At 47.4% G+C, this 26,965-nt stretch overlaps 1 protein-coding gene across 9 annotated transcripts in view; it reads left to right on the forward strand.

Moving 5' to 3' along the window:
• The window catches only part of SPTAN1 (spectrin alpha, non-erythrocytic 1), a 457,019-nt gene extending 453,436 nt beyond the window's left edge, over nucleotides 1-3,583 (forward strand). For 8 of the 9 annotated variants that reach the window (XM_029611329.1, XM_029611328.1, XM_029611327.1 and 5 more), the window contains 4 exons: nucleotides 219-272; nucleotides 407-553; nucleotides 717-864; nucleotides 3,307-3,443. In XM_029611329.1, the coding sequence (XP_029467189.1) occupies nucleotides 219-272; nucleotides 407-553; nucleotides 717-864; nucleotides 3,307-3,432 (475 nt within the window). In that variant the 3' untranslated portion in view covers nucleotides 3,433-3,443. Of the gene's footprint in view, nucleotides 1-218; nucleotides 273-406; nucleotides 554-716; nucleotides 865-3,306 lie in introns of all 9 variants that reach the window. The other variant, XM_029611326.1, reaches the window with a different exon arrangement.
• Nucleotides 3,584-26,965: the final 23,382 nt, after the last annotated feature.

Below are 26,965 nucleotides of genomic sequence, written 5' to 3' on the forward strand. Positions count from 1 at the left end.
GGAAGAATCATGCATGCTCAGCTATCAAAAATGGGAACTTCTGGGCTTTGAGAGAAAACAACCTGACTCTGTGCTGTCGGATGACATAACCCATTTGGGGTGGCTGTTTGATGGGCTTGTCCACAGAGAAAGCTCTTCTCTTCATTCTATTTATATTTCTGATCTGTTCTTGTTTCTCTTATATGATCTGTTTGTGCTAAAGAACTTCTATTTTGCAGAAACACTACAGGAGTCACAGAAGAGGCACTAAAGGAGTTCAGCATGATGTTCAAGTGAGTATTTGCCTCCCCTGGAGCTCCATATCAAGGAAGCATTTTTGTAGTCCACTACCAGACTCAAACCGTGCAGAACATTGTTCTCTGCATACAGTGTGCACAGGTGCAATCTCATGGCCTTTCTTTTCCAGGCATTTTGACAAGGATAAGTCTGGTCGTCTGAACCACCAAGAATTCAAATCATGCCTCCGTTCCCTTGGCTACGATTTGCCAATGGTGGAAGAGGGGGAGCCAGATCCAGAGTTTGAAGCAATCCTTGATGCTGTGGATCCTAACAGGTATTCATTTTCGTGGGCTGGAATGACCCCAAAAGTGGGTATCACAAGTCACTTCCTTCACTGACAACACAGTGTGAAGGGAAAAGCAGTGCTTTGTAAAGGGCATTAGTGTGTTCAGCTCAGAGAAAGTTAAGCTAAATGTCTTGTTTTTCTGTTCTGGCAGAGATGGTCATGTCTCGCTGCAGGAATATATGGCATTCATGATCAGCAGAGAAACTGAGAATGTGAAATCTAGTGAGGAAATCGAAAGTGCATTCCGGGCCCTCAGCTCAGAAGGAAAAGCGTATGTGACAAAAGAAGAGCTTTACCAGGTGAGTATTGATCCTGCAGTGGCAGCTTCACACCTGTTTTGCACTGGAGGAATGAGTCTCCTCTTTTACCATATGAAATGTCTCCTCCTAAAAGATTTGTTTGCTAGTCTGGCTTTCACTGCTGCTGCTGCTGCTAAGATCAGCCCCTCTACACTCTTGGCTTGACCATTCCTAGTGCACGGTTTAGTATTAAACTCAATAAGGTAAAACGGATGATTTGGGGGGGGAGATAAAAATGTTCTAGCAAATTCAGAATACTTCAATTCTTGGAGCTGGAAGACTCTGGGGAACACCTTGATATTTTGCAATGCATGGGGAGTCTTACCCACAAATGTTTTTTACACATAGTAAATGACAGAAAAAGACACACATGGCCCCTCCAGTCTGCCAGCAAGGTTTTTTTTTTTAGGATTGTAACTGCCTCTCTGTGAATGTTACCCCGAGTGTTTTCTTACCATCTTAGGGTTCCTTTGTGTTTATCACATGCCTTTTTGAATTCTACTACCACTAATACTACTTATTTCTATAGTGCTACACAATATATGCAGCGCTGTATAAACACACAAAAGAAAGACAGTCCCTTCTCAATAGAGCTTACAATCTAATAAGGCAAACATATACAGGTCAAGGACTAGAGGCATTTCTTAAGGTAAGACAATGGTTAAAAAGATAGTCAGTTGATGAGGCTAAAAGCAGACAATTATGCCTAAGATTTAAAAGCAGCCTCAAAAAAGATGGGTCTTTAGATAGGATTTAAACATGGTGAGAGAGGGAGCATGATGCAAAAGTTCAGGAAGACTATTCCAAGCACACGGCGCAGCCAGGTGGAAAGCACATGGTCGAGAATTGGTGGTAGAAGAGAAGGGCACATGAGGAGGGGTATAGAGATAGAGAAGAGAGAGAATGAGGTAGTGCAGAGAGAAGGCATTTGTAGGAGAGAAAGAGGAGCTTGAACGGTATGTATTAGCGGATAGGGAGCCAAAACAATAACTTCAGAAGAGGGGTTATAGAAACATAGAAATGACAGCAGAAGAAGACCAAACGGCCCATCCAAACTGCCCAGCAAGCTTTCACAGTTATTTTTCTCATACTTATCTGTTACTCTGACCGCTGAGGTCAGGGCTCTTATTGGTAACTTTTTGGTTCTAATTTCCTTCCACCCCTGCCATTGATGTAGAGAGCAGTGCTGGAGCTGCATAAAAGTGAAGTATCAAGCATAATTGGTTAGGGGTAGTAACCGCCGCAATAAGCAAGCTACTCCCACGCTTATTTGTTTACCCAGCCTGTGCAATTTAGTCCTTGTTGGTTGTCTTAATATAAATCCTCTTTTCTTCATTCCCCCTGCCATTGAAGCAGTGAGCTGCGCTGAATATGTATTCAAAGTGAAGTATCAGGCTTAATTGGTTTGGGGTAGTAACCGCCGCAACAAGCAAGCTTACTCCCACGCTTATTTGTGAATGCAAATCCTTTGTCCCACATTTCCTCTTGCTGTTGAAGCATAGAGCAATGTTGGAGTTGCATTGACCGTGTGTGTTTATTGAATAAGGGTATTAACCACCAGGTACTAGCTGTCATTCCCACAAGCCACCCCCATGCCTCTTCTCTTCATTCACATCCTCAAGACTTTATGGATCCACAGTGTAGTGTATGAGTATAGTGATTTTGGTAAATAAGTTGCACAGCTGAATTTAGGATAGATCATAGTGGAGACAGATGGCTTACTGGGAGACCTATGAGGAGCAAGTTGCAATAGTCTAAGCAGGAAGAAATAAGAGTACATAAATGTTCTGGTAGTTTGTTCAGAAAGGGATGGATTTTGGCAATGAGAGAAACTGCATGTGTTTGCAGAGTTTTGGATATGTATAGAGAAGGAGAGAGAGGAATCAAAAATAACTCCTTGGTTACAAGCTGAGGGGACCAGGAGGATGACCATGTTATCCACAGAAATGGAGGAAGTGGGGAGGTGGGCTTGGGGGAAAGATAAGCTCTGCCTTGGCCTTGTTGAGTTTAAAGTGGCAGCGGGACATCAGGCAACAATGTCAGACAAGCAGGCTGAGATCCAAAACTAGCTTTCTAGTGTAGAAAGGTAAATTTTGGAGTCGTCAGCATAAAAATGATATTGAAAGCCATGAGAGGAAATCAAGAGTACCAAGAGAGTATATAGGGAGAAGAGAAGACAGACTAGGACAAAACCCTGAGGCACATCAATTAATACTGGAAATTCTGGTACTGTTTTTGTTTTCTCCACTGGGAGGGCATTCTAGATATCTACCCCCTTCAAAAAAATATTTCCTGACATTGGTCCTGAGTCTACATCCTTGGACGCTCATAAGGAGATAAATAATTCAACCCATGAAAATAAATATATAGCTATAAGAGAGCAATATATTGTATGGAACATTTGGAGCTAAGAAGTAATTACATGTTTTTTCTATTTTTCAGAATCTTTCCCGGGAGCAGGCCGATTACTGTATCTCGCACATGAAACCCTACATGGACAGCAAAGGCCGGGAGCTGCCCTCTTCCTATGACTATATAGAATTTACACGTTCACTCTTCGTAAATTGAATGTTAAAACCAACAAAATATCTGCCATTTCCAGATCTGCATGTTTTTCCCTATCATTTATCTAGAGAGTTTCCAACTCAAAATCTTAACTGCTTAGCGCTCAGAAATCAGATTGTAGTGCTCTTCAATAAAGTTATTAGTCCAAATAGCATTCTTTTTTCTGTTGCAACATTCATATATTTGGTTTTTTGCAACTTGTGTTTTATTCAAACTCCAAGCATAGGTACAGATATAGTACTGAGTCATTTTATCTAACAGTATTCTGTGGAATTAGTACATTCACATCAAACAGGCTTCACTTATGACAGGAAAGTAGAACTTTATGGTTTGTCTACAATCACCAGGATCCATCCTGTTCTTCCCATCCAAAACAATGCAAAAGACTGACTCTATGGCAGTACATGAAGAGGCCTTCTGTTCATTTCTCAAGCCAAGCTTCTGCTTTCTGATTTTGCAGGAAATGCTACAGTGGCAGTGCTCACAACCTTGGGGAAGTGAGTTAGTTGCAGGAATCCTTGCAGGTCTGAGAAATATAATTGCAATTATACTGAAAAATAAGTGAATGCAGAAGGTAGAATAACCAGCCCTAAACTGCTGCTAGGCCAATAATCTTCAGTAAAATACAAAACTGATTTCTCCCAGGACAAGCAGGATGGTAGTCCTCACATATGGGTTGACGTCATCAGATGGAGCCATGTCATGGAATACTTTTGTAACCTTTGACTGGCAACACTGAGCATGCCCAGCATGCCAAAATCCCTGTGGCAACAGAGGTCTCCCTTCAGTCTCTTTTTCCACGCTGCAGTTTGCCTCATGGGTTAGGAGCTCTGAGATTTCTCTCACCCTTTTTCCTCACGGAAAAAACTTGGAAGTTTTACTTCTTTAAATGTTCCCTAACAGGGGGTCTCCCACTGCGCTCCATTCCCTCCGATGCTCGGTGTGAGTACTTTTTCCCGTGTCTCCGGTTGGTTCCTGCTGCCTTACAGTTTGGTTCCTGCAGGTCACCGACCGTTTCGAACCCTTTTTTTCGGCATGATGAACGGGTTCAGAAAGTGCCAAAGTGTCCGCAAACAATGTCTATAATTGGACCCTCACAACTGTGTGTGTTTTGTGCCTGGCCCATCGCACGATGTTCGCCGGTTTTTTGTCCCGGACTGCGCCCCAAATGACTCCAAAAGGCAGACGTGCCCGTCGTGACAACATGGAGATTCTCTTTAAGTTAAAGTTTACTCCAACTTCTGCCCAGTCATCACCGGCGAATAAACGTCCTTCCATCGACAAACCTCGCCTGGAGCAGCAGGGAGACGGTGACCATCAGTCACCAACGCCATCCAGGACATCAGTAACATCATCCTCTGTGCCGGGGAAAGACTGGACCGAGCATCAAGCAAAGCATCACCACCAACACGATTCCATGCCTGGTGCCGGCATCGATGGCCATCGAGCCACCTTCGAAGAGGGCCCGGGGAGAGGAGCCCAATCCTCCTCTGCACCCGAGACCCCAAGGCGTTCCCCACTGACATCGGTGCTGGGTACTGAGCCTCCACAAATTCCTGTGGAAAGGCCAGTAACGCCTAGCCTGCCTCCCCCTGTAGCTGCGCTATCCACACCAGCTTTCAGGGAGGATCTGGACATCGTTGTCCGCCAGGCAGTCCTCTATGCCTTCTGAAACCTGCAACCGCCATCGATGCCGGCCCCCATACCGGCACCGACCCCGGAACCATCGATGTTTGCACCATTGCTGGACCGACTCGATACCCTCATCGGTGCTTTCCCGAATCAGCCGTTCCATCAGCACCGAGTCTGCCATAGAGACCTCGGCAGCTCCGATACCTATTCTGGGCTCCTCGGAGGAAGACAACTTCTAGTCCAGCTCCAGGTCCATCGGGGCTCTCTGGACCTAAACATCCTCCGTTCCCCTCGATGCCATCTATTCCATCGAAGCCTCCATTGATACTGGTACACCCTCCATCGATGCTTATGCGCCCTGGAATGTTGGACATTCTCCCTCCTTCAGGAACTCCCTATGACCCATGGGATGATGTGGACACAGATACCTCTACATCAGAGGACTTGCTCTCAGACTTCTCCTCCAGAGGAAAGACTGTGGTCTCCTCCCAAAGACCTTTCCTTCGCTAATTTTATCAAGGAAATGTCTGAAACCATCCCCTTCAACCTATTGACGGAAGAGGACACCCATCACAAGAACTTGGAGGTTCTGCAGTTTGTTGATGCCCCAAGGAAATTATGGACATCCCAGTGCATGAAGTCCTGTTAGATCTCCTACACCTCCTATGGGAGCAGCCTGGCACTGTTCCACCAGCAACAGGAAAATAGATGAAACATACTTAGTACAACATGCCCCAGGTTTTCAGAAACCACAACTGCCTCATCAATCTGTTGTGGTGGTATCTGCACAGAGATAAGCTAAACGGTTATGTCCGCATTCCTCAGCTCCCCCTGGTAAAGACCAGAGGTTCCTGGATGGACTGGGTCGAAAAATCTTCAAAGGCTCCATGTTGGTATCCTGTATAGCCGCCTACCAACTGTATATGACCCAGTACCGAAGAAATCTATGGAAGCAAGTCCAAGATTTCGCGGACTCCTTGCCTCAACAGCAGCAAGAAAGCCTGACTGCCATCATCCACAAGGGGTTTGAAGCAGGGAAGCACGAGGTAAGAGTGGCATATGACTCCTTCAAGACTGCTTCCCAGTTGTCAGCAACAGGAATCAGTGTTAGAAGATGGGCCTGGCTAAAAGCTTCCGATCTAAAACCTGAAGTCCAAGACATACTTGCTGATCTCCCGTGCACTGGAGACAGTCTCTTCAGAGATAAAATACAGGACACAGTGGCTCAGTTGGACCACCATGAGACCCTACTTCAATTGTCTACAGTCACTATGGACGCTCCCTCCTCATCTCGCAAAAGCATGAGAAGGGACCCCCAGAAGACCATTCTACTGCTCACGCAAATATTATCCTCCTGCATCTCGAGCGAGACCAGCCAGAGCCCCTCAAAGGGGACATACACGCCAGCCCAAAGCACCCAGAGCACAATCAGCCCCACAAGTTGGTCCAGCCTCCGGATTTAGATGTGTTTCCAGAGAACAGCGGCCACTCTTCACTGAACCCAGACCCATAATTACCCGTCTGAGGCTTATTGCGCCACTTCCAACACAACTGGCGCCTCATAACATTTCAATGGGTGATATCCATCATAGCCCAGGGATACCATTTAAACTTCCTCACAGTACCCCCAGACTCTCCACCCAATCCACTGTGGGCCCGAAAAGACCACATATTGCTTCTAGAGTCAGAACTTTCCACCCTTCTGCAAACTAGGGCTGTAGAAGCCGTTCCCTGGACACAGAGGGGCAGAAGGTTCTACTCATTTCTGATTCCAAAAAAATCAGGCGGTCTCCGCCCCATCCTAAACCTCTGCAATCTCAACAAATTTCTTCAAAAAGAAAAATTCAGGATGGTGTCTCTAGGCACCATGCTTACCCTACTACAACAAGGAGTTTGGCTCTGTTCTCTGGACCTTCTAGATGCCTACACACATATTGCCATATTCCCACATCACCTCAAATACCTGCGCTTCATAGTGGGTCTCAAACATTTTCAATACTGAGTTCTGCCATTCGGACTGGCCTCAGTGCCTTGGGTGTTTACAAAATGCCTAGCAGTGGCTGCCGCACATCTATGCAGAAGCACCATCCATGTGTTTCCTTTCCTGGACGACTGGCTAATTAAGAGTTGATCCAAGCAAGGAGCTCTCAACTCTCTAAAGCTCACTACGAATCTTCTACACTCACTAGGATTTCTGATCAATTACCAGAAATCCTACTTGACTCCATCTCACCTCCTTACTTTCATCGGAGCAGATTTGGACACCACAATCGCAAAAGCCTTCCTGCCCAACGATCACGCAGACATACTTTACAAACTGGCTACATATCTGTGCACATACAAAACAGCCTCAGCCCATCAATTACTCGCGTGGCTGGGCCACATGGCTTCCATGGTCCACGTCACTCCTATGGTCAGGCTAGCCATGAGAATAACTCAATGGTCTTTGAAACCTCAGTGGCTCCAAGCCACTCAACCTCTTTCATCCCTAATCCATGTAACCGACCAGCTGCGTCTGTCACTTCTCTGGTGGACAAACAGAGTCAACTTGAAGACAGGTCTACACTTCCAGCAACCAGTTCCTCAAGTGACCTTAACTACGGATGCATCCAACTTGGGTTGGGGAGCTCATGTGAACAACCTTCAAACCCAAGGTACTTGGACACAACTCGAAGCAAAGTTCAAATCAACTTCCCAGAGCTTCGAGCCATACGTTATGCTTTACATGTGTTCAAGGACTGCCTTTCACATAAGACTGTTCCCATACAGACAACACAGTTGCAATGTGGTATTTGAACAAACAGGGAGGCATGGGCTCTTATCTGCCCTGCCAGGAGGCTGCGCAGATCTGGGCCTGGGCCCTTGCACACTCCATGCATCTCCGGGCCACTTATCTGGCAGGCATACAGAACGTAGTAGCAGATTGCCTCGGTCGGTTTCTATCCCCATGAGTGGTTTCTGGATCCCTGCGTAGCGAGCAAAATCTTCCAACGCTGGGGTCAACCAACCATCGACCTCTTTGCATCTGAACTGAATCCAAAGTGGACAGATTCTGCTCCCTGCACAGGCAACAAAACACGTTAGCCATGGACGCCTTCGCTCACCCCTGGAACACAGGCCTCCTATACGTGTATCCTCCAATACCACTAATAGCCAAAACTCTCATGAAGCTATAACAGGACAGGGGATCAATGATACTCATAGCCCCGTACTGGCCTCGACAAGTATGGTTTCCCATGCTTCTCGACCTCTCTATTCGAGAACCCATTCGCCTGGGCACAGCGCCCAATCTCATAACTCAAAACCACGGCATGTTACGCCACCCGAACCTTCAAACCCTATCCCTCACAGCTTGGATGTTGAAAGCCTGATCTTACAACCGCTCAATCATTCAACTAGGGTTTCTCAAGTGCTTGTAGCTTCATGAAAGCATTCCACACGGAAATCTTATCTTTCTAAGTGGAATAGATTTACCAGGTGGTGCACGCAAAAAGGTATTGACCCCCTTTTCCTGCCCCATTCCATCTCTATTAGACTATCTCCTGCACCTTTCAGACTCTGGTCTCCAGACTTCCTCGGTAAAGGTACACCTTGGTGCCATCTCAGCGTACCACAAGGGAGTAGGGGATGCCCCAATAACAGCGCAACCCCTTGTGAGTCTGTTTATGAGGGGCCTACTGCAACTTAAGCCCCCTCTACAGCCACCAGTTACTGAATAGGACCTAAACGTAGTACTTGCAAGACTCATGCGTTCCCCATTTGAGCCTTTGCACTCCTGCGATGTTAAATTTCTTACATGGAAAGTTCTTTTCCTAGTAGCCATTACATCTGCTTGAAGGGTCAGTGAATTACAAGCACTTGTCACATACTCACCCTATACAAGGTTCCTCCATGACCGAGTGGTCCTCTGTACTCACCCTAAATTCCTTCCAAAGGTGGTAACTGACTTTCACTTCAATCAATCTATAGTCTTGCCCACCTTTTTCCCAAGGCCTCACACTCACTAGGGTGAGAGTTTTACACACCATGGACTGTAAACGTGCACTTGCATTTTACCTAGACCGCACTGCAGTCCATAGGAAAATCCACCCAACTCTGTTTCTTTCGATAAAAACAAACCGGGAGTTGCAGTGGGCAAACAAACTCTCTCCAACTGGCTAGCAGACTGTATTGAATTCTGCTATGAGAAAGCAGGCCTTCCCCTTCAGGGATAAGTGAAGGCGCACTCAGTAAGAGCCATGGCAATGTCAGTAGCACACTATCGTTCAGTACCAATTGCTGAGGTCTGTAAAGCTGCAACATAGAGCTCTCTCCACACATTTGCAGCTCATTACTGCCTGGACAAGGAAGGACATAAGAAAATGCCATACTGGGTCAGACCAAGGGTCCATCATGCCCAGCATCCTGTTTCCAACAGTGGCCAATCCAGGCCATAAGAACCTGGCAAGTACCCAAAAAAGACTCTGCCTTTGGTCAATCTGTCTTGAAGAACTTATTTCCAGTAAAATCCCAATTCCTTCCACATCCACCTGCTGTGATTTTCAGGCTGCCTCGTTTTTACCAACAGTACACCAGTTGTTGTGCCTGTTACTCGCTGTTCCCTGTATGTACCTGGATCAGTCCAGACCCTGGGTTTTGCCTCCAATCCAGCAGAGGGAGACAGAGAGATTCTACTGACTCTGCCCTATACCCGGGGGTGCCACCTGCAGTCTGTCAGTATTTCTCTGTCTCCCAGCGGAGGTGGAGGTGCTAAACCCTTTGGTAAACTACAAAACTAACTACCAGTCTGTGGTAGTTAGTTTTGTTATCAGGATACTTAGGAATTTTATATTAGTGAGGTTTGTTTTAGGCTGTGTTGATTGGGACTAGCCCTTTAAGTTTAAAAAAAAAATATAAAGTGAAGCAAAGCGGTCTAGTTTTAATTAGCAGCCGCTTCACTGCCTCCCAGGAGGTGGGGAGGTCCTGTGGGGACTATCCCTCCTGGTTCTGAGGCTGCCAGAGTTGGGGAGGTTATTTACCTAACAACCACTCCTGGCCAGGGTGATACCAGGAGGCCCGGCTCACTCACCCTATTTGGAGCATCTTCTGGGGTCTGCAGCAATTCTTCAGGTTAAAAAAATAAATAAATTATATTTTGTGTTCTGTCGGCAGCTTTTTTTTGTAGTTTTCTCGCTAACACAGTGCTCGGTGGCGCCGTAGGTTTCCTTTTCATGTCGGGGTATTTTTTTTTCTTTTCTTTTTTGTTCGTGCCGTTTTTCAGTTTTTTTCTTGATGCTGCGCGGTGCAGCCCTCAAGGGAGAGTCTCTGCTCTGCTTGCCTCCCCAGTGAGGAAGGCCCATTTATTTCAGCCTTGAAGGATACGAGTCAGCCGGCTAGTGCGGCCCCGAAGCCTCGGCGCGGCTGCTCCCCTACTCCGGACCCATTTCGCTGCAGTGCAGGTACGGAAGCTTTGCTGAGTACCATGCAAACGACGACAGCAGGCCATGCAGGGAGCATCGGATCCTCCTCCCTTGTCACCGCAGCCGGCAGTTCCTGGAGGGGACAAGCCATGCGAAGATGCAGAAGGCTCAGATGAGGAGAGCCTTGAGGAGGCAGTTTTGGTTCTGATTCAGCTCCAAAGCGTCCTCTTCCCTCAGGGCCGGCTCACTCCATGGTTTCTACTTCAGATGACTCCGAACAGGACCCATTGGATATCCAGGACAAGTCCCTGCCGGATGTGGATCTCGGAGGGATCCTGGTCAGGGCAATAGTTCTGCCCCTCACATAGTGGACGGAGATGATCCCAAAGTGGTCCGCCTTTTTAGGAGGGAGGAACTTAGTCCTTTGATCCTGGCGATTTTACTGGAATTGGGTCTTGAGGCTCCACGAAGGACTCTGGGATGGGAAATATCGATCCAGTGTTGCTGGGCCTTAGGGGTCTGACAGCGTCTTTTCCTTTCCATCTTTCTCTCACTGACCTCTTGTACCGTGAGTGGGGACACTCCTGAATTAGGTCTGAAGGTATGCCGTGCCATGGACAAGCTATATCTGTTACCAGAGGAGGCCTTGGAGGTTTTGAAGCTCCCCAAGGTAGGTGCCGCAGTGTCAGCGGTCACTAAGAGTACAACTATCCAGTGACGGGAGCCACAGTCCTTAAAGATCTGCAGGATCGTAAATTGGAGGTACAGTTCAAGCAAATTTTTTTAGGTTTCTGCACTAGGGGTGCGGGCGGGCTATGTGTAGCAGATTGGCTTTGCGAGCGGGGGCTGCGTTGGGTCCAGTTATTGCAAAACAATTCTTCCCTCTCTGACGAGGAGGTAGCGCAAGCTGGTCGATTAGAAGCTACTGTAGCCCTCAGCGCAGATGCGTTATATAATCTTCTCAGGACTTCGGCTCGTTCTATGGTGTCGTCAGTGTCGGCTCGCAGGCTCCTCTGGTTGAGGAATTGGTTGGCGGACGAATCTTCAAAGGCTCAGTTGGGAGCTCTGCCTTTTAAGGGAAAATTACTCTTTGGAAAGGACTTGGAAGATATGATACAGTCCTTAGGAGAGAATAAGATTCACCTACTACTGGAGGATCGTCCTAGAGCTCAAAGTTCCTTCTCATCCCGCTTCGGTCTGGTCAAAGATTCCGTTCTTCTCGTCCATCGGCTCCACCTACAAAGCAGTCAGGCAGGCAGCAGAATTGGCCTCAGTCCTTTCATGGCCACCGTTTCGGAAGACCAGGAAATTCCCAAGATGCGGGTGGAGCAAAATCTGCCCAATGAGATAAGGCCGGTCCATTTCCCGGTTAAGAACATAAGAAATTGCCATGCTGGGTCAGACCAAGGGTCCATCAAGCCCAGCATCCTGTTTCCAACAAAGGCCAAAACCAGGCCACAAGAATCTGGCAATTACCCAAACACTAAGAAGATCCCATGTTACTGATGCAATTAATAGCATTGGCTATTCCCTAAGTAAAATTGATTAATAGCCATTAATGGACTTCTCCTCCAAGAACTTATCCAAACCTTTTTTGAACCCAGCTACACTAACTGCACTAACCACATCCTCTGGCAACAAATTCCAGAGCTTTATTGTGCGTTGAGTGAAAAATAACTTTCTCCAATTAGTCTTAAATGTGCTACTTGCTAACTTCATGGAATGCCCCCTAGTCCTTCTATTATCCGAAAGTGTAAATAACCGAGTCACATCTACTCGTTCAAGACCTCTCATGATCTTAAAGATCTCTATCATATCCCCCCCTCAGCCGTCTCTTCTCCAAGCTGAACAGCCCTAACCTCTTCAGCCTTTCCTCATAGGGGAGCTGTTCCATCCCCTTTATCATTTTGGTTGCCCTTCTCTGTACCTTCTCCATCGCAACTATATCTTTTTTGAGATGCGGTGACCAGAATTATACACAGTATTCAAGGTGCGGTCTCACCATGGAGCGATACAGAGGCATTATGACATTTTCCGTTCTATTAACCATTCCCTTCCTAATAATTCTTAACATTCTATTTGCTTTTTTAACTTCTGCAGCACACTGAGCCGACGATTTTAAAGTATTATCCACTATGATGCCTAGATCTTTTTCCTGGGTGGTAGCTCCTAATATGGAACCTAACATTGTGTAACTACAGCAAGGGTTATTTTTCCCTATATGCAACACCTTGCACTTGTCCACATTAAATTTCATCTGCCATTTGGATGCCCAATCTTCCAGTCTTGCAAGGTCCTCCGGTAATGTATCACAGTCTGCTTGTAATTTAACTACTCTGAATAATTTTGTATCATCCGCAATTTTGATAACCTCACTCGTCGTATTCCTTTCCAGATCATTTATATATATATTAAAAAGCACCGGTCCAAGTACAGATCCCTGAGGCACTCCACTGTTTACCCTTTTCCACTGAGAAAATTGACCATTTAATCCTACTCTCTGTTTCCTGTCTTTTAACCAATTTGTAATCCACGAAAGGACATCGCCTCCTATCCCATGACTTTTTAGTTTTCGTAGAAGCCTCTCATGAGGGACTTTGTCAAACGCCTTCTGAAAATCCAAATATACTACATCTACCGGTTAACCTTTATCCATATGTTTATTAACCCCTTCAAAAACATGAAGCAGATTTGTTAGGCAAGACTTCCCTTGGGTAAATCCATGTTGACTGTGTCCCATTAAATCATGTCTTTCTGTATGCTCTACGATTTTGATCTTTAGAATAGTTTCCACTATTTTTCCTGGCACTGAAGCCAGGCTCACAGGTTATAGGAGGCAGGCTGTCTCTGTTTTACGGAGAATGGATCAGATGGACGTCCGATCAGTGGGTTCTCAAGGTGATAAGTCAATGTTGCGCTTTAGATTTGTTCGGCGGCTTCGCAACCGGTTTCTGGTTTCACCAAGTTCTTACCTGGAAAAATGTCGGGCAGTAAAGGACACTGCAGTGTCGGAGCGATCTCGGAGCTATTGTCCCAGTTCCTCAACCAGAACAACAGAGAGGTCGTTACTCAATTTACTTTGTCGTTCCAAAAAAGGAGGGAGCTTTTCGTTCCATTCTTGACCTCAAAAGAGTCAACCGTTGCCTACGGATTCCCAAGTTTCGAATGGAAACCCTCAGGTAAACAAGGGAGAGTTTCTAGCATCTCTGGACCTCACCGAGGCTTACCTTCACATTGGCATTCGCTCCAATCAGCAGAAGTTTCTCAGATTTTTGCATTCTAGGACAGCATTATCAATTCAGGGCTCTCCCGTTCGGGTTAACCACAGCTCCCAGAACATTTACCAAGGTGATGGTTGTGGTGGCAGCGCAACTCAAGAAGGAAGGTCTTTTAGTCCATCCGTACTTGGACGACTGGTTAATTCGGGCTAAGTCGGAGTCTCTTTGTCGCTCAATGGTCAGCAGAGTCATCGACCTCTTGCAATCGCTGGGTTGGGTGATCAACGAGGACAAGAGCCACCTAGTTCCCTCGCAGTCACTGGAATTTCTGGGTGCACTGTTAGACACTCTTTGAGGGGAGAGTGTTCCTACCAGAACATCGCCTTCTTAAGCTGCAAGCGCAAATCCGAGACTTATTGTCCATTCCTATACCACGTGTACGGGATTATTTGAAAGTCCTAGGTTCAATGACATCCACTTTGGAGTTGGTTCCCTGGGACTTTGCGCATATGAGACCACTACAGTCCGCATTACTTTCCCGCTGGAGCCCGGTTTCGGAACAATACCATCTTCCCCTCCCCCTTACAGGGGAGGCTCGATCCAGTCTGGATTGGTGGTTATAGGCAGACAATCTGCGGCGTGGAGTTCCTTTAGAGGTTCCGGAGTGGACTGTAGTCACCATGGACACCAGTCTTTCAGGCTGGGGAGCGGTGTGTCAGAAAACATCTGTTCAGGTACAGTGGGTCCAGCGAAGAAGCGCGGTGGTCGATCAATCGGTTAGAGACCAGAGCAGTACGATTGGCGTTGCACGCTCTTCAACCTCTCCTTTCGGGGAAGTTGTTGCGGATTCTCTCCGACAATGCGACCATGGTAGCATACATCAACCGCCAGGGAGGAACTCGAAGCCAACTAGCGGCGCGGGAGGCACAACAGCTGATCACCTGGGCAGAGCAACATCTGCTCAGCATCGCAGCTTCTCATATCGCTGAAGTGGACAACGTCCAAGCTGACTTCCTTAGTCGTCATCATCGCGACCCGGGGGAGTGGGAACTGTGCGAAGAATCCTTTCAGCTGATATGCAACAGGTGGTCCAGACCGGCAATGGATCTCATGGCAACATTCCAGAATTCCAAAGCCCCTCGGTTCTTCAGCCGCCGGAGGGAACGAGGAGCAGAAGGAGTAGACGCTCTGGTGGTTCCTTGGCCACAGGACATTCTTCTGTATGCGTTTCCCCCCTGGCCTCTGATCGGCAAGGTCCTGCAACGGATAGAGGTACAACGAGCGGACGTTGTTTTAGTGGTACCTGAGTGGCCACGTTGTCCGTGATGCACGGATTTGATCAACCTGGCGCTGGACGGTCCTCTACAATTTCAGGATCTACCGTGCCTCTTGTCTCAGGGTCCCGTTTGTTTGGAAGAGGTCAAACGCTTCTGTCTAGCAGCATGGCTTTTGAGAGGTGGCGGTTAAAGAACAAAGTTTATTCCGATGCTGTGGTGGCTACTTTATTGCGTTCTCGTAAACCTTCCACCTCGTTGGCGTGTATGAGAGTGTGGAGAGTTTTTGAAACTTGTGTGGAGCACCAATTAGATCCAGCGCAGGCTTCCATATCGGACATTTTGTCTTTTTTACATGCTGGCTTAGCGAAAGGTTTGTCCTGCAGTTCCTTAAGAGTTCAAGTCGCAGCCCTTGGATGCTTTCGGGGTAAGATACGTGGAGTCTCTTCGGCGCATCTGGATGTGGTGAGTTTTCTCCGAGGCGCAAAGAATCTACGTCCTTCATTTCGGAACCCTTGTCCTGCATGGAGTTTAAATTTGGTTCTCAGGGCACTGTGTACTGCACCTTTTGAACCCCTCAAACATACGACTTTGAAAGATCTTATGTTGAAGGTGGTTTTTCATGTGGCCATTTCCTCTGCTCGTAGAATTTCAGAGTTACAGGCTTTGTCCTGCAGAGAGCCTTTTCTTAGGATTTCCGATGCGGGAGTTTCCTTGCGAACTGTGCCTTCTTTTTTACCCAAAGTTGCTGCTTCTTTTCATCTAAATCAGTCGGTAGAGCTTCTGGCTTTTCCGTGTTTAGATCGTACGGATCCTTCCTCCAAGGATCTCAAGAAACTGGATGTGCGATGTGTGCTGTTGCGCTATCTTGAAGTTACCAACTGTTTTCGAATGTCAGATCATTTGTTTGTTCTGTGGGGTGGTCCTCGTAAGGGTCATAAAGTTTCCAGGGCTACGATTGCTCGCTGGTTCAAGGAGACCATACGGTCAGCTTATCTTCTGGCTCGTCGGGATCTTCCGCCAGGTTTGAGAGCTCATTCCACTCGGTCGCAAGCTACGTCATGGGTGTAGTGTCAACAGGTTTCTCCTCAGGAGATTTGTAAGGCAGCAACTTGGAAGTCGTTGCACACTTTTGCTCATCATTACCGTTTGGATGTCCAGGCTCTGAGTTCAGCAGCCTTCAGAGAGGGTGTTCTCCGAGCAGGACTCTCTGGGTCCCACCCCAAGTAAAACAGCTCTGGTACATCCCAGGGTCTGGACTGATCCAGGTATGTATAGGGAAAGGAAAACTGGTTCTTAGCTGCTAATTTTTGTTCCTGTAGTACCATGGATCAGTCCAGAGGCCTGCCCGTTCTGTGGATAGAAAATCTTTTTACGGAGAGCGCTCGATCACTATTTTTTGGTGTTTTAAGCTGCACTTTATGCTGCCTAGTTTCAAAGTTTGTTTATTTTTAAAGGTTCCTTAGGATTCTGCTTCCACTTAGGGTTTGTGAGTAGGAAGTATGATTATAGAGTTTGGTTAGCCAGTTAATTTTCTTGGTTGGACTTCTGCTTTGATATTGTTCAATACTGACGGACTGCAGGTGGCACCCCAGGGAATAGGGCAGAGTCAGTAGAATCTCTCTCTGCTGGATTGGAGGCAAAACCCAGGGTCTGGACTGATCCAAGGTACTACAGGAACAAAAATTAGCAGGTAAGAACAAATTTTCCTTTGGTCCACATAAATATGAGTCAGCCTGTAGCTTGCTAATCCACCCACATGGTGAGGACTACCATCCTGCTTGTCCTGGGAGAAAGCAGAGTTGCTTACCTGTAACAGGTGTTCTCCCAGGACAACAGGATGTAGTCCTCATGAAACTCACCTGCCACCGTGCGGAGTTGGGTCTGAAACTGTTTTATTATTTTATTTTTTGCTTGCATCTTTTGCTACAAACGAGACTGAAGGGAGACTGCTGTGGCCATAGGGATTATGGCATGCTGGGCATGCTCAGTGTGTCAGTCAAAGTTCTAGAAACCTTGACAAAAGTATTCCGTGACAGGGCTCTGTCTGATTACATCACCCATATGTGAGGACTACATCCTGCTGTCCTGGGAGAACACCTGTTACAGGTAAGCAACTCTGCTTTTTCTTGGCTCTGAGCTGTCTCCTGTTATGCTAATATGTTTAGTCTCATAGGATTGTGTTTCATAAACACAGTTGCTATTGATGTGAATTTACATCATGAGAGTCACCATTTTGTAGCAGAAGCATATATTAGGAAGAGAAAATAGAGAAATAAGCTGATATCTTGATTTATGGGAAGCTTGGGGAAAGCTAAACAGACTATGTAGTAATCAGTTCAGCTTGTCTAGTCTGTTAAGGCAAGTAGATGGGAATGGAGGAAGAGTAAGGGATATTTTTTCCTTCTGATGGGGAGAAAAGCAGTAGGACTTGTTTTACATCAAGTAATTAGTGAACAGATATCTCTATACTTGTATCTTGTATCTTATTTTATTTTAAGGATAGAAGATATCAACTAGACCAGCATACAACAAATGAAATTTAGCCTTACCTGTTAATTTCCTTACCTTGAATCCTGTTAGACTAGTTGATGTGTGGGTTTATGCTAGCAGATGAAAACTGAGAACTACACCTTTTTAGTGACATCATTGCTGTCAGTAATGGAGCAGCACAAATGTGCCAGTATCCTTATGTCAAAGCAATGGAATGGGTTAAAAACCTCTAAGGAAAAAACTTTAAAAGAGGAAAACCCTCCAATCACAAACCTCCAATAGGGAAAAGGAGAGGAGGAGAAGAAAGAAATAGGAACCAGAAGGAAAGGAGGCATCTAGAATCCTCAGGCAGTATCCACAGTGAAAGCTAAATACTTTCTATAAGACTCAAAGGCTCTCAGTCAAGAACAAGTGAAAGTATAGCCATGACTTCCCGGGAGGATCCTGAACTGGTCTAGCAGGATTCAAAGAGAGGAAATTAACAGATAAAACTAAATTTCACCTTGTCATCCTGCTAGACTAGTCCAGACATGTGGGAAGTACCCAGGCCCATTTTAATGCAGGCGGGAGGAAAAGAGGGCTACTCTGAAAATGCCTACCCCAAATACAATCTCTCCCTTGGCTAGAACATGTAGCCTATAAGGGTTAGTGAACAAATGTAAGGATGACCAAGTGGCTGTCTTATAAATATCCTCAGGAGCAATTGCTGAATATTCTGCCCAAGAGGAAGCCTAAGCCCTCGTAGAATGAGCAACAAGTGTCTCTCAAGAGTCTTCTGACCCTTCAGCACAAATATATTGAGGAGATAAGTCTTTTTAACTAGACAAAATTTTGAAGCTGCCTCCCCTTTGTAAGATCCACCAAACAAAACAGCCCATCAGACTTGAAGGTTAGTCACTTTCAAATATCTGAGCCAAATACGACTAACATCCAAAAAACAGTGATCTGACCCTACCATGACATTCTATTTTTGGGAAGCCAAGAAGAGAAAGCATCTACAATATAAATGGGCTCTGACTGATGGCCCGCAAGTGCACAGTAGAGCGCGGCTCTGCCCCACATGCTGTGTGGGCACGAGAGCATGTCGGGCAGAGTGGCGCTGGGCGGAAATGGAGCCGTGTGAGGCGCACGAGAGACCGAGACCCGGAGAGAGCACGGCGAGCGGAGCGGCACTGAGAGGAAATGGAGCCGTGTGAGGGCTGCGGTGAGGCGAGAGAGACCCGCAAGGCAAGTCAGAGCTCAATGTGCAGTACAGAGCGGCTCTGATGGATGTGCATGCAAGGGGAGTTCAAAGGGAGAGAGGGTGGAGGGGGAAGAGGATAGTAAGAAGTAAGGGGAGGGCCAGAGGAGGAGTGGGAGAATAAGGATGAGAAGGGTGCTGGGCAGGTGAGGAGCAGTGAGGGAAAGAAGCTTGTAATGGAAGAATGAGGGGAGAGGGGGGTTGCAGGGGCAGATCAGCGGGTGATAGAATGGGAAGGGGCTGCAGGAGAGGACCTGTGGAAGAAAGGAGGAACATTGGGAGAATGAGAGATGAGGAACAGGGGGAAAGGGGGAGAGGGTTGGGGAGATGGGGCAGCAGGACAGTAGGAGGGAAGCTGGAGGAGGGAGCAAGGGGAGTGCAAAAGGAGAGAGGATGGAGGGGGAAGAGGATAGTAAGAGGTAAGGGGAGGGCCAGAGGAGGAGTGGGAGAATAAGGAAGAGAAGAGTGCTGGGCAGGTGAGGAGCAGTGAGGGAAAGGGGAGTGTAATGGAAGAATGAGGGGATAGGGGGCTGCAGGGGCAGATCAGCGGGTGATAGAATGGGAAGGGGCTGCAGGAAGACTGGAAGAAAGGAGGAACATTGGGAGAATGAGAGATGAGGAAAAGTGGGAGGGGATTGGGGAGATGGGGCAGCAGAAGACTACGAGGAGAGGGAAGCCAGAGGAGGGATCATTGGGTGCAAAGGGAGAGAGGGTGGAGGGGGAAGAGTACACATCCTGACACCTCCACACACAATGCTTAGCTGGCATTTGGAATAATCATCTCGCCCGTTTTAAGGGGCTTAACTGCTTGTTTGGTTTTGAAAAGATGACATGACCTTTAGTAAGGAGGATGGAACTGAACAAAAAAGAAACCAGCTCAGTAAAGAGCACCAGATAGGGATCTGTGCACAATAAAGCTTTTAATTTCAAAATGCAGCTGGCAGAAAGTATGGCCACTAGAAAAAACATCATTAAGGCTCAATCCTTCAGAGAAGCTTGTCTTCCTCTTCATCCAGTCAGACTAGGCCAGTGGATAATGCACACCAACCAGTAGATGGAGACCAATATTAACAGGCTCATTAATATCACTCCATGTTGACACCAGCCTGCCAATATTCTCTGTCTCTTGCAAATGGTGGGCAAGCATCCCAGGCTGTGGATTGTCTAGTAGGCCTAAAATGGAATTTAGAGGAATTCCTGAAGTGAAAGATTTTTCTTCCTCCCTCAGTTAAGTAGTATCCTTGCTTGTAATTGGAAAGAATTCTGCTCCTGAGATGACAATATTTGTGCTCTCTCTGTTAAGTGCAGTAGGACTTGGGGATAGTTGGTCAGTTTCTCCCTTCTGCCCCTTATCCTGTTCTGCTCCACCCTGACTACCCTTCCAAGTTCTTTCCTTCCAGTTTGTTTTAGCTCCTTAGGACTTGAGTTGTTTCATTAGTATACAGCAAAAAAGTATTTAAAAAAAACAAAAAAACCCCAGCATGTGGCGTGTTTCCCTGTTCAGTGGCTGAAAGACTGCCACAGAGGATGGCTTGCTTGGCTGTAATTGGTGCCTGCAGGTGCCGGCTGAGTCGACAGGGAGCAAAATATGGTTAAGTTTTGGGACCGCTTGTCTGAGAGACAGTAATGGCAGTTCGCTTGAAATGCAAGAAGTTCTCATTTTGTTCTGCTTACAATTTTAGAAAGTTACAAGGAGGGGCTGTCTCCAAAAGGTGCCACACACCTAATTTGATTCATGGAAATCTCCAGAGCAATGATTTCAGGGCCAAGGGGGGGAATCTGCAGTCAAGGGCACAGAATTCTTTCCTGCTGGACCTCAGGTTATGGCTGGAGCTCCATGTTACATCCATGGAGCTGTGCTGGAGAACTCTGATTGTGCACTGCAGTGCCCCAGCTATTCAAGGCTGCAAAAAGAAAATTGGTTCTTACCTGCTAATTTTCGTTCCTGTAGTACCATGGATCATGTCACCAATCCAGCAGAGGGAGGCAGAGAAACATTCTACTGACTCTGATGTAAAAAATACTAACTAGCTATCTAAACGCTATAACGTACTTCCAACTCACAAATCCTAAATGGAAGCAGAATCCCAAAAAACCATGGGAATAAACAAGAAACATTAAGAAAAGTAGACAGCATGAAAAGCGGTTTATAAACCAAAACCATGAACGAGCGGACTCTCTGAAAAGATAATTGCCATACACAGACATAAAGGGCGGGCGTCTGGATTGATCCATGGTACTACAGGAACGAAAATTAGCAGGTAAGAACCAATTTTCCTTTCCCTGTACGTACCTGGATCAGTCCAGACCCTGGCATGTACCAGAGCTGTTTTACTTGGGGTGGAACCCAGAGAGTCCCGCTCAGAGAACACTCTCTCCGAAGTCTGCCGAACTTGGAGCCTGGACATCTAAGCGGTAATGACAAGCAAAAGTGTGCAACGACTTCCAAGTCGCTGCCTTACAAATCTCCTGAGGAGAAACTAGTTGACATTCCGCCCAGGACTTAGCTTGCGACCTAGTGGAATGAGCTCTCAAACCTTCAGGAAGATCTCGTCGAGCCAGAAGATAAGCTGATCGAATTCTCTTTTAAGCCAACGAGCAATTGTAGCCTTGGAAACATTATGACCCTTACGAGGGCCACTCCACAAAACAAACAAATGATCAGACAATCTAAAACTGTTGGTAACTTCAAGATAACGTAACAGTACCCATCGCACATCCAATTTCTTAAGATCCTTAGAGGAAGGATCCATACGATCTAAACACGGAAAAGCAGGAAGCTCTATCGACTGATTTAAATGAAAAGCAGATACTACCTTGGGCAAAAAAGATGGTACAGTCCGTAATGAAATTCCCGTATCGGAAATTCTAAGAAAGGGCTCTCTGCAAGACAAGGCCTGCAACTCCGAAATTCTACGAGCTGAGGAGATGGCCACAAGGAAAACCGCCTTCAACGTAAGATCTTTCAAAGTCACATGTTTAAGGGGTTCAAAGGGGGCCGCACACAGAGCCCTAAGAACCAAATTCAAACTCCAAGCAGGACAAGAGTTCCAGAACGGAGGACGTAGATGTTGTGTGCCTTTGAGAAAACGTGCTACATCCAGATGCACGGCCAAGGATAATCCCCAAACCTTACCCCGAAAACATCAAAGAGCTGCAACTTGGACACGTAAGGAACTGCAGGACAAACCTTTCGCTAAACCATCTTGTAAAAAGGATAAAATATACAATACAGAAGCGGGCACCGGATCTAATTGATGCTCAATACACCATGACTCAAACTTTCCACACCCTCGCATAAGCCAAAGATGTAGAAGGTTTACGAGAAAGTAATAAAGTAGTTACCACAGCATCTGAATAACATTTGTTCTTTAACAGACACCTCTCAAAAGCCATGCTGCTAGAGCAGGGGTCGGGAACCTATGGCTCGTGAGCCAGATGTGGCTCTTTTGATGGCTGCATCTGGCTCGCAGAAATTTTTAATAAAAAAGTAAAAATCTAACAAAACCCCCCACCCTCCTGACCCCCCCCAAGACCTGCCAAAAGTCCCTGGGGGTCCAGAAGCGGTCCGGGAGCCATCTCCTGGACTTGGGCTGTCGGCTGCCAGTAGTCAAAATGGCGCCGACGGCCCTTTGCCGTCACTGGGGTCCACCAATGGCAGCGGTAGCCCCTGTGACATAGTAAGGGCAAGGGGCAGTCAACGCCATTTTGATTACTGGCAGTCGACAGCCTCTTGCCCTTACTATGTCACAGGGGCTACCGCTGCCATTGGTCGACCCCAGTGACATAGTGAGGGCAAAGGGCCGACAGCCCAAGTCCAGGAGATCGCTCCCGGACCCCCACTGGACCACCAGGGACTTTTGGCAGGACTTGGGGGGGTCAGGAGGGGGGGGGTTGTAGTAAATTAATTTTGGAGGTCTTGGGGGTGTTAGGGTGGGGTGTTTTATTAGATTTTTACTTTTTTATTAAAGATTTTTCGGCGAGCCCTGGAACCCCACTGGACCACCAGGGACTTTTGGCAGGTCTTGGGGGGGGCAGGAGGGGGGGTTGTAGTAAATTAATTTGGTAGGTCTTGAAGGGGTCAGGATGGTGGGGGGTTGTAGTAAATTAATTTGGCAGGTCTTGGGGGGGGCGTCAGGAGAGTAGGGGGTTGTAGTAAATTAATTTGGTAGGTCTTGAGGGGTTCAGGAGGGTTCAGGAGGTGGGGGGTTGTAGTTAGTATGGCTCTCACGGAATTACATTTTAAAATATGTGGCGTTCATGGCTCTCTCAGCCAAAAAGGTTCCCAACCCCTGCGCTAGAGAGAAGCGTTCGACCTCTTCCAAACAAACTGGACCCTGAGACAAAAGGCCCGGCAGATCCCGAAACTGTAGGGGACCGTCCAGCGCTAGACTGACCAAGTCCGCGAACCACGGACTGCATGGCCACTCCGGAGCCACTAAAACAACGTCAACTTGCTGAACCTCTATCCAACGCAGGACCTTGCCGGTCAGAGGCCAGGGTGGAAACACATAGAGAAGAACATCCTTTGGCCAAGGAAGCACCAGAGCGTCTACTCCTTCCGCTCCTCTTTCCCTCCTGCGGCTGAAGAACCGAGGGGCCTTGGAATTCTGGAATGTGGCCATGAGATCCACTGCCGGTGTGGACCATCTGTTGCATATCAACTGATAGGCTTCCTCGCACAGTTCCCACTCCCCTGGGTCGAGATGATGCCGACTGAGGAAGTCTGCTTGAACGTTGTCTACCCTGGCAATGTAGAGGTCATTGAGCCTAAGACTGTCAAGTAATCCCATACACATGTAGGATAGACAGCAAGTTTTGGATTTGCCTTTGAAGCAAATCCGGAACATCGAGGCAATGTTCAGGAAGGAACACTTTCCCTTGACGAGTGTCGAACAGTGCACCCAAAAACTCCAGAAACTGGGAAGGGACTAGGTGACTCCTGTCCTTGTTGATCACCCAGCCTAGAGACTGCAAAAGGTCGATAATAGAGCGACAAAGAGATTCCAACTTCGCTCAAATTAACCAGTCGTCCAGGTACGGATGTTCCAACAGGCCCTCCTTCCTGAGCTGTGCGGCCATCACAATCATTACCTTGGTAAATGTTCTGGGAGCTGTGGCTAACCCAAACGGGAGAGCCCTGAATTGATAATGCGGCCCTAGAATGCAAAACCTGAGAAACCTCTGATGATCGGAACGAATGCCAATGTGAAGATAAGCCTCGGTGAGGTTGAGAGATGCTAGAAATTCTCCCCTGTGTACCGAAGCTATGACAGACCGGAGAGTTTCCATTCGAAACTTGGGAATCCGTAGGCAACGTTGACTCTGAGATTGAGAATGGGACGAAAGGTTCCTTCCTTTTTTGGAAAGACGAAGAAAATTGAGTAACAACCCCTCCGATGTTCTGATGTTGGAACTAGAACTATAGCTCCGAGGTTGCTTAAAAGCTGCAGAGTCCTTGATCATGTGACGTTTTTCTAGGTAAGAACATGGTGAAATTAGAAACTGGTGGTGAAGCCGCCGAACAAAATCTAAAGCGTAACCTTGATTTATCACTGAGAGAACCCACTGATCCGACGTCCATCTGGCCCATTCCCCATAAAACAGGGACAGTCTGCCCCCTATAACCGGAACCGGAGAAAGGACCGGCCGTATCTCATTGGGCAGACTTTGTGCCACCTGAGGCTTGGGAAGTTCCAGGTCTTCCAAAGCGGCGGCCACAAAAGGACTGAGTCCAATTCTGTTTTCTACCCGAAGACTGCTTAGTAGGTGGAGCCAAAGGACGAGAAGAACGAAATCTTCGACTAGACCGAAAACGAGAGCGGGATATGAGAGAGCTTCGAGGTCTAGGACAATCCTCTGGTAATTTGTGAATCTTATTCTCCCCTAGGGCCAAAATTAAATCTTCCAATTCCTTACCAAAGAGCAATTTTCCCTTAAAGGGTAAAGCCCCTAATTGAGCTTTTGAGGATGTGTCTGCAGACCTATTCCTCAACCAGAGGAGTCTGCGAGCCGATATTGAAGCAACAATAGAGCGAGCCGAGGTCCTGAGGAGATCATATAAAGCAACTGTAGCCTCCAATTGACCAGCTTGTGCTACTTCCTCATAGAGAGGGAAGAATTGTTTTGCAATGCCTGGACCCACCGCAGGCCAGCTCGCAAAGCCAAACTACTACACATGGCCGCCCGTACACCTAGAGCAGAAACCTAAAAAATTCACTTGAGCTGAACCTCCAGTTTATGATCCTGTAGGTCTTTAAGAGCCGTAGCTCCCATCACCGGAATAGTCATCCTCTTAGTGTTGGCTGACATAGCGGCATCCACTTTGGGAAATTTTAAAATTTCCAAAGCCGCCTCAGGTAATGGATACAGCTTTTCCATGGCTCGTGCTACCTTAAGACCTAATTCAGGAGTGTCCCACTCCCAGTACAAAAGGTCAGTGAGAGAACGATGAAAAGAAAAGGATGTTGTCGGACCCCTAAGGCCTAGCAACACTGGGTCGATATTACCCATCCGAGAATCCTTCGCCGGAGCCTCCAGACCCAATTCCAGTAAAATTGCCGGAATTAAAGGACTAAAAAGGTGGACTACTTTGGGATCATCCCCATCCGCTATGTGAGGGTCAGAACTACTGCCCAAAGCAGGATCTCCACCGAGATCCCCGTCCGGCAGGGACTTGTCCGGGACAGGCAAAGAGTCATGTTCAGAATCCTCTGAAGTAGAAAAAATAGACTGATCCGGGCCTGAGCGAAGGGGACGCTTCGGAGCTGACCCAGCCCCAAAATCGCTTGGTCTCACCCGTTTGGAGGAGCAGGGCTTTAGACCCTGTCCAGATGAGTGTTCCCTGTGTTTTTTATGAAACTTCCTGGACTTATAAGCCTTATGAAGAAAACGAATAAAATCCCCTGAGAAGGGAGAAGAAGAAGAAGAATTTGAAATCTCCTCCAGGCTCTCATCAGATAAACCTACCCCTGTATCTCGCGGCTTGTCGTTCCCCCCCCCCCCCCCCCCCAACAGGGACCGCCAGCTGTGGCGACAAGGGAGGCGGGTCCGGAGCTCCCTGAATAACTTGCTGTGTCACCGCCCTTAAAGAAGTTAAAACAGCTTCCGTTCCTGCACTGCAGTGAAATGGGTCCGGGATAGGGGAGCAGCCGCGCCGAGGTTTCGGGGCTGCACGAGGTGGCCGAGTCACGTCTTTTGCCGGCAAAATAGACGAGCCTTCCCCCCCCCCCCCCCCCCCCCCCCCGGGGAAGCAGGCAGAACAGAGACTCTCTCTGGAGAGATGCTTGTGTGTGTGTCTCCGTAGGCGTGGCAGGCCACGCCTCATGGCATTGTGAAGAAAAAACGGCGCAGATTTAAAATAATAAAATAAACCCCGGTGAAAAACAAATTGGCACGGCACCGCTGAACACCGAAGAGGTAAGTAAACCACACTACAGCTGTCGGAAAACAGAAAGCAAAAGGAAAAAATTTATTTTTTTATTTTTTTACCTGACCAAACGCCGCGGACCCCGAAAGCTGCTCCAAGTAGGGTGAGTGAGCAGGGCCCCCCGGTATCACCCCTGCCAAGAGTGGTTGCTGGGTTCAAACCTCCCCAACTCCGGAGGCCTCAGAACCAGGAGGGATAGTCCCTTCAGGACTTCCCAACCCTCCCGGGAGGCAGTGAGAGGGCTGGTAAGAAAAGAGACTTTTTTTTTTAATTTAAATAACTTAAATTAAAAGAACAGCCTCTCACAAAGAGAGATAGAAAGCCTACTAAAAATTAACTCCTAAACTACCTGACTAGAAAACAAAAACTATCACAGACTGCAGGGTTAGGCACGTCCACCTCTGCTGGGAGACAGAGAAATACTGATGGACTGCAGGTGGCACCCCCAGGGTTTACGTCAGAGTCAGCAGCATGTTTCTCTGCCTCCCTCTTCTGGATTGGTGACCTAACCCAGGGTCTGGACTGATCCAGGTACGTACAGGGAATGTGCTTGATGTATATGAGAGGCAGCTGTGGGGCTGTGATTTCACTCCAGCAAGGAGTTTCCCCATTGGCAGGAGCGCTCAGGCAGACTATCACTGAAGAAGTGCAGAGTACCATGGCTGGTTTGCCTGCAATTTTTGTTCCCACCTGCAGTGCTTCTTCAGAGGTAGGAACAGCAGCATGTTTTGCTGGATGGGAAAGTGAAAGGTGCAGGGCCTCCCTTGTACATTCTCTTTGGGGGGGGGGGTGGAGTCAATTACTCTGAGCCTTCAAGGTACACTAGCTGTCCCTTTTTTGGTTAGAATGCA

This window comes from Rhinatrema bivittatum, chromosome 8 (assembly GCF_901001135.1).
Source record: "Rhinatrema bivittatum chromosome 8, aRhiBiv1.1, whole genome shotgun sequence".
Classification (NCBI taxonomy): Eukaryota; Metazoa; Chordata; class Amphibia; order Gymnophiona; family Rhinatrematidae; genus Rhinatrema; species Rhinatrema bivittatum.